The sequence below is a fragment of the Bidens hawaiensis genome, unplaced genomic scaffold (assembly GCF_021521415.1).
Source record: "Bidens hawaiensis isolate Kalapana, Puna unplaced genomic scaffold, B.hawaiensis_p1.1 tig00013865_1, whole genome shotgun sequence".
Classification (NCBI taxonomy): Eukaryota; Viridiplantae; Streptophyta; class Magnoliopsida; order Asterales; family Asteraceae; genus Bidens; species Bidens hawaiensis.
Genome location: NW_027492185.1, coordinates 457,200 through 465,835, shown reverse-complemented (window position 1 = coordinate 465,835; position 8,636 = coordinate 457,200). Strand labels below are relative to the sequence as shown.

At 29.0% G+C, this 8,636-nt stretch overlaps 1 protein-coding gene across 1 annotated transcript; it reads left to right on the top strand.

Annotated features, from left to right (window-relative positions):
• The first annotated feature begins 7,692 nt into the window (after nucleotides 1-7,692).
• Nucleotides 7,693-8,400, top strand: LOC143545136 (putative F-box protein At3g16210). Its single transcript, XM_077037073.1, has one exon. The coding sequence runs from the start codon at nucleotides 7,693-7,695 to the stop codon at nucleotides 8,398-8,400; it is 708 nt and encodes a 235-aa protein (XP_076893188.1).
• Nucleotides 8,401-8,636: the final 236 nt, after the last annotated feature.

Below are 8,636 nucleotides of genomic sequence, written 5' to 3'. Positions count from 1 at the left end.
ATTGACAACACTACATTTTCATTATGGTCAAATCTGGACGGGTATCGGAAATGCCAAAGTAAACGTGCTAGAGAAATTCATGGGTAAGTTGGATTTAGATGTTATTTGTATGATGGGTTGCCATAATAATAGTTTAGATATTATTAGAAGGGAAGGTGACGGCATGTTCATTTTACCCTTCTCAATTAGCATTTTGTCTATTTGACTTAGATATTCCAAAAGTGTCCATGCGGCGCTCAGCTACTGGCTCACAAATGGTTGTAACTTGTAAGACAATAAGTAGATTTTGATCCAATTGTATAGTGTGTGGGCAAATTGGGAGCAACTTGGTTAGCTAGACAAAAGCTTGAACTTTTTAATCAAAATAGACACTTTTATTTAGTAATGACCATAAATAAGAGTAACAATCGCTCTTATTGTTCTCTGCATGATATAAGATTTCTAAATTTTTCACATGTTAATCGTATTTTTTTTTATTTTATATTTTAGATGACTTCAAGTTCCAAAAGACGCATTAATTCTCAATCATCATCTTCCAATAAGAGGAATAATACAAATGGTTAGTGAGTTTAATAATTTAAGGTTACTCTCTAAATACTATGTTATAATAATAATAATTTTTTTGCAAAACGTGCAGTGTCATCGTCTAGACAACCTTTGCGTATCATATTCAACGGTAATAATTTTTTTATAAACCATCAATTGATTTACAATGCTAATATTTTATGACCGTCTTTTTTTATTAGATCTAAAATTTAATGAGATATACGGTAAGTAACATGAAGTTTGAGGACCATTCAGAGTATAGCTCGAGCCACGGTAGGACCTGGTCACCAAATGCGTGTTCTTACTAATGTAAGATTTCTTGAAATTCATATTTACAGTTTTATTTTTATATGTTGAGAGCTCCCTCTATTCATATTTACAGTATAAGGACGATTTGGAGACTAGCTATAGCCATGGTAGGACTGGGTCACCAAAGTTCCACCTACTCCTTCCAAGATTCAATAGACATGTTGAAGGTTTTGAGATATACGAAAATATTGTTGATTTATTTCCTTATTGAAATTATCATGCTAATTATTCCGATTACATTCATTGATAATTCTTACTAATTTGTTTTTAATAGTTCAGTATATCTAACATTACTTTATTTTTAATAATTTTTAGTTTATGACGACCCAAATTGGTAGATTGGCTAATTGCATGGAAAAAGTATTTGATGTAGAGTAAGTTGGTTGTGTTTGTTTTGGTCATTACTAATGTATTTTAGTTATTAATTTTCTATCATTTTTTATTTTATGTAGCTTAGATAATTCATATAAATTAATTCATTTTTATATGAATAACAATCTTTATTTTTTCTGTGTTAAAATTTTTGAATCTTATATTGAAAGTTTTAACAATTATTTATTGAACTTTCAAAAAATGAAATGTTTTTTTATAATAATATTTACAATTATTTATTTCTGTTTTAAAATTCAAAATTGGCCATTATTACAACAATCTTTTTTTAGTTTTTAGTAGTATTCAATCTCAACAAACTTTTCATCTTTTATATTTTACCAAATTTTAATTAGCATAAATGACATATTTAATATATATGGGAAATTTTAAATAATTTACTTTTGAGTATACCCGAAAGTTAATAAGTTTTGTATTAAAAACGCATTAATTTATTTGACCAAGTTAATATATGGTGTATTACTTATTTCAAATTTATATTTAAAAAATCTTAGATATTTACTGCAATTGCTTATTTATTTTAAAATATTCATCATCTTTAATTTTTATGATACATTCTAATCATTTATACATTTATTTATTTATATTTTTAAGAACCGAATTTGACCACTCTTTTTTAGTTTTAATATTCTCCAATCTTAATAAACATTAAATCTTTTATATTTGACCAATTTTTGATTACCGATTCGTCTAAATTATTTCGTTCAAATTAAAAAATAAACTAATAAACTAAATAGAAAATAAAAACTTTCCATATTTTATATTTGACCAATTTTTCATCAGACATAAATGTCAAGATTAATGTATAAAATTGAAAAAAAAAATTATCTAATGAATTTACTGTTAAATAAGTTAATGATGCTAAAGTCTTGACAATAATTTCGTTATAATTAAAAAAAGTAATAGTATATTGTTTAGTTAGTAAATTTCGAAAAAAAAAGAAAGTTTTTTATAATAATATTTACATTTATTTATTTTTGTTTTTAAAAACCGAAATTGACCACTCTTGCAACAATCTTTTGAAGTTTTTAATAGTTTTCAATGTCAACAAATTTTCCATCTTTTATATTTGACCAAATTTTTTATTAGTATAAATGATAAATTTAATGTATATTAAAAATTTAAATACTTTACTTTTAAATATACTCGAAAGTTAATAAGTTTTATATTAAATACACATTAATTTATTTGACAAATATAATATGTTGTTTATTACTTATTTCAAATTTATATTTAAAAAATCTTAGATATTCACTATGATTGCTTATTTATGATAAATATTCATCATCTTTAATTTTAATGATACATTCCGATCATTTATACATTTATTTATTTCTGTTTTTAAGAACCGAATTTTGAACACTCTTTTGTAGTTTTTATTAGTCTCCAATCTCAATAAACTTTCCATATTTTATATTTGAACAATTTTTAATTAGGCATAAATGTCAAGAATTACCAATTTGTCTAATTTATTCAGGCTAAATTAAAAATTAAACTAATAAAGTAAATAGAAAATAAAACTTTCCATCTTTTATAGTTGACCAACTTTAATTAGGCATAAATGTCAAGATTAATGTATAAAATTGAAAAAAGAATTATCTAATGAAATTTATTGTTAAATAAGGTAATGATGCTAAAGTGTTGACAATAATTTCGTGATAATTTGTAAGGCCCCGTTACCGGTAGCCATATTTTGGTGTTGGATTTACTCATAAACATAGTTCTAAGTATCAGAGTTAATTAAAACTTTCGCGGAATAATATAAAACATCAACCATTCATTACAATTATCCATAATTTGTCTTTTAAACATAACATAAATTATATCATTCAAAACATCATGACAATCTTCAGATGCCAGCCTCTTCAATCCTGCCATGTGTCCATCTCAAACCAACTGTCTCAATCTGTTAACCAGCGTGCATACTAAAAGTCAGCTACGCTGAGTGAGTTCTAGTTAATCACACATTAAACCATACATACACTTACCTCCGATTATGCATCCAAGACACATAATCGTTACTTTACTAATTTACTTTCATTACATAAGTTCATGCATACGTTCATACTTTATTACTTTCGTACTATATAAATTACTGTCCTTTTCTATCTCGGATATTATTAGGGTCCGATCCCTTCCTTTTCTATCTAAGATATTATTAGGGTCTGATTTCTCTTTCCTTTGTCTATCTCAGATATTATTAAGGTCTGATCCCTTTCTTGTCTATCTCAGATATTATTAGGGTCTGATCCCTTTCTTGTTTATCTCAGATATTATTAGGGTATGATCCCTTTTTACTTCTCTATCTCAGATATTATTAGGGTCTGATCCCTTTCTTCTCTATCTCAGATATTATCAGGGTCTGATCCCTATTTCTTCATCTCCGTACATACTGTCTATACATGCCCTTAACATACATACTTTCTTTAATCATTCACACATATTCATATGTTGTACATATTTCTATCATACACATTCATCTATCATAAACATACCTCCCTTGTCAACACGTGCAATATCCGAAGATCGTTCACGTACCGATAAGCTTTCATTCATATTTAAGATATACATTCATAACATATAAATCATACATGGCATACATTTACAATTTACGGTAAGTGTATTAATTATCACATCGAGTATGCACACAGCCCCGAAAACATAACAAGGAAATGGGGCTAGAAACTCACCTGAAGTTGGTTACGTTCACCGTTAATAGTTATTCCTTTCTTTAGTTGGGCACGTCTAACTGTATAACAATTACTCATATCAATTATCTATCATTAGCCATATCACGTTTCTATTCTAATTGTAACCCACAACGAACGGGGGTCCGGGGGCAGCGCCCCTGGCAGCGGGGTCTAGGGGCGGCAGCCCCTAGCAGGGTCCAAGGGGCAGAGCCCCTGGCTGGGGTCGAGCTTGGAAAAATTTTATTTCCATTAACTGTCTTAACACATTTTCCATTAGAATTTTTAATCATTATTAATTTACTAGCTTAAAAAGTTCAAGGGCTCAATTGTAATTAATTCATTCTTTTTTATAAGTCCAGTGACTGTTCTATCATTCTTTCAAAGTTCTAACTCGTTACTTTGGTCTTAGCGAATTGGGTTATCATAACGAACTGGTCCATGTAGCGAATTGAACACTTTAACGAGCTGGTTATTAAGCGAACTGGACTTTATAACGAACTGGTCATTGACGAATCAGTTCATGTAGCGAATCAGTCCCAGTAACGAACTGGACCTTCCAATTCGTCATCTCCTTTAACGAATGACTATAACGAATCAAGGGTGATTCGTTGTCTTTTCCCTTAACGAATTAAACACGAACTGAAGCTAGTTCGTTATGCTTTCTTTAACGAATTACTTGGCGAATCGCCCCTAATTTGTTAACGAATTAGGGTTAGGGTTTGTCAGAGAATGTCAGAAACATTCTCTGACATTCTTAAATACTCAGCCGCCTTTCCGGCGCCGCCGTGCCGGAAAACCGGGCGGTGGCCGGAAAAACGTATTTCATCACCGTTTTCATCGTTTTTCGTCTCGTTTGATCCAGATCTGAGCTAGGGTGACCCCTAAGCTCATCTTAGGTTCGGTTTATACCCGATAATACACGGATCTCGTAACTTAACGGTTTAACGGTGTCGGCCCGTCGTTTCGTGACTATATCTAACGGGTTTAAGCTAAAACAACAACGTACTATAATTACCTCGGGTCGGTGCTCGGTTTCCTTCTTGGTTTCGGCTAGAGAGAACTAGAGAGAAGCTTAAGTGTGTGTTTTGGGTGGTGTATGGAATATGTGTGAAATGAAATTAAATGGTGATTAATGGTTTATATATTTAGGGATCATGGGCTTAAGCCCATGGTCTTTCCCTTCTTTCTTTCACAACCCAAGTCCATAACCCATATCCATTTACCCAACACTAGCCCAACTAATGTTCCATTTATCTAAACCGATAACGACCCACTATAAAATAATCGAATTTATTTTTTTATTATAACCAAAAGTAGGATGTTACATAATTAAAAAAATTAACAGTATATTGTTTAGTTACTGAATTTCCAAGAAAAATGGAAATTTTTTTATAATAATATTCACATTTATTTATTTATGTTTTTACAAAACCGAAATTGACGACTTTTGCAACAATCTTTTGTAGTTTTTAATAGTATCCAATGTCATTAAACTATAAAAGTTAATATGTTTTGTCTTAAATGACAAATTTAATGTATTAAAACTTTCCATCTTTTATATTTGACCAAATTTTAATTAGCATAAATGACAAATTTAATGTATACTGGAAATTTAAATAATTTACTTTTGATTATACTAAAAAGTTAATATGTTTTGTATTAAATACCCATTAATCTATTTGACCAATTTAATATGTTGTTAATTACTTATTTCAAATTTATTTTTAAAAATCTTAGATATTCACTATAATTGCTTATTAATGCTAAATAATCATTATCTTTAATTTTAATGATACATTACAATCATTTACACATTTATTTATTTCTGTTTTTAATAACCGAATTTAACAACTCTTTTGTACTTTTTAATAGTCTCCAATCTCAACAAAGTTTCCATTTTTTATATTTGAACAATTTTTAATTACTCATAAATGTCCATATTAATGTATACAATTGAAAGAATAGTTATATAATGAAATTGATTTTAAATGATATAATGATGTTAAAGAGTTTGAAACATAATTTACTTTAAATTGCAGTCACTTTAATAGAACTTTAATTAGGGAATGACTTCTATGTAATAAAATTAAAATTAACCGGTTTAATTTTAATTATCTCTATATTAGTTTAGTTAGACTTAATTAGTAAAATTAGTATAATAAATCTTTATTACTTCGATTTAACTTACTACATTTAACTAAAAGGACTTTGAATCGACATAAAACAAAAGTTAAATTACAAAATAATTTATAATAAAATATATCTTTATTTATTTATTAATGTTGAAATAAAACTCATAATACCTTAAAAACTTTAGTTACCCTTTAAATTTTTTTAAGTATGCATATTTTTTGTAACCGTGCAGCTTCAACGCCAAGAGAACTACTTATTAACATTTTGAACGGTAACATTTTATTTTAAACGCGTTAATACACTAAAGTATAATTTCTTTATTAACTGAAATATAGTAAATAAAAATTAATATGTTATTACCTAAAAATTTGGCACTTGTAACAGAAATTTATAAATGATTTTTGATATTTTTATTATTAACTACATTATACCTTTTTAATAAACGAATTTTTAATAACATTTAATGTATGTTTACATATTTCTTTTTTCTATTTTCATTTTTAGAATTGATAGGAAACATAATTTCCAGTTATCCATACTATTTTATTTTCTTAAAACCAATTAAAATATATGTTTTAATTAAGATGTGTGTACGAATAAATTTATGTTAATTAGAGGCGCAAAGATATTTCACCATTATTTTTTACTTATGTCTGGTCTACTCAATTTATATTGTTTCCATACTTAGCAACAAAATTAACAAATTTAGTTGTGCTCCATATAAAAAAATCAATTTTTTGGTTTTTAATTAAGACCATACTAATTATATTTTTATATTTTAATTTGAACTAAAATTTTAAAAAACACATTATGCTAATAAATCAGAAAAACCAAAATTATTTTGACTCATAGATTGGTTCTAAAAGTCGATGTGCCAATAATGTTACTAAAGAATATGGATTAGAAGAACGGTTTGTGTAATGGAACTAGATTACGAGTAATTGATTTGGGTATGCGTTTTGTTGAGGTAAAAGTTATTTCAGGTACTAATGTTGGTTATCTCACTTATCGTTATGGTGTAACACCTTCAGATAAGAAACTTTCGTTTAAATTAAAAAGAATGTAGTTTTTTTTCCAGTTGTAGTCTGTTTTGCAATGACCATTAATAAAAGTCAAGGTGAATCTCTAGCAAGAGTTGACATATATCTCAGAGACCCGGTGTTTACACATGGACAACTCTATGTACAAATAAAGAATCAATATTGTTTATAAGGAATTCTTTTTAATAGCTTATGTATTTTACATTTTTAACTTTTGATTATATTTTCACTGTAATTTGAATGTTATTTTGGTTTATCTTTGACAATCATTTGTTTTCGTACAAATATCATTTACAACTTAAAGTATGTTGTCGTCCTGAATAACATATAACAACTTATGTTGTTCTTTCAAATGACTCGTGTTAGTTTGAAAATTTTAATATTTCCACCCGTGTCGTACACGGGTTAATAACCTAGTTTTCATATATAAAGACTTACATCGAATGGAATTGGGTTGGGGGATGTTAAATTGTTAATGTCTATATATGGGTTGGGCTTAAAACATAAAACATATATATATTGATATACACCGTGCACGCAGCCACCATGCATAACCTATTTCTCTTTCCATCGATCGAGTTCGAATGGCAGAGGAGGTTCTGTTTGACGTTGTTGAGCAGATACTGGTACAATTGGATGTGGAAGATCTGATCCGATGCAAGAACGTTTGTAAGTCATGGCAATATTTTATATCCAGTCCTCGTTTTGTTAAAGCTCACTTGAACCATTCTTACAACAATGATCGTAACAATCGTCAACTCGGACATAGAAGGATCGATATCTGGATAGCTATACCTTTTCGACAAAGTTATTCGCCGTACCGCAAGAAATTAAATTTTGTGGGTTCCTGTAATGGCCTAGTATGTGTTTCTCCTTTACACGTTGAATTTTTTGTAACCAATCATTTGACTCTAGAGACGAACAAACTGCCAGTGCCGCCTTATATGATTAGCGAGGTAGTATGTTGGGGTTTTGGTTATGATCCATCAGTTGATGATTACAAGGTTGTAGCAGGGTTTGACTCAAAAAACCTTACACTTTTTTATGCGCTAACATTGAAATCAAATAGTTGGAAAGTTATTGGAGAAGTCAAGAGTAAGCGTCTTGAGGATATTAAGGGTGTCTTATGTGGTGGGACGCTTCACTGGCTTGCAAAGAATAACGTAATTATCTCTTTAGATTTATCTACAGAGGAATTTAAAGAAATCCGTCTACCTATAAATGAAGAATATAAATATGAATATGATAGGGCATATAACAAACTCGGGGTTATAGAAGAATGTCTGTTGTGACACTCGTCAATTTCAGGTTAACTCCGTTAATCCAAACTCCATCAATTCAAACTTAAGATCACTAGAACTATAACGCACATCTCATTACATTTAAACTAGGGTTTTAAATGACGCTTGACAATCACTACACATGTAGTCTTTCGGGATTGCACCGAAACGCACACGAGTCGACTCAAACCATTGGTGAACAAACGACAAATATCAAAACGATAAATACTTGATAATTATGTGTTAAC

Bases quoted from the DNA above. Each gene is read 5' to 3' on its own strand.
- LOC143545136 (XM_077037073.1), top strand. From the start codon at position 7,693: ATGGCAGAGGAGGTTCTGTTTGACGTTGTTGAGCAGATACTGGTACAA.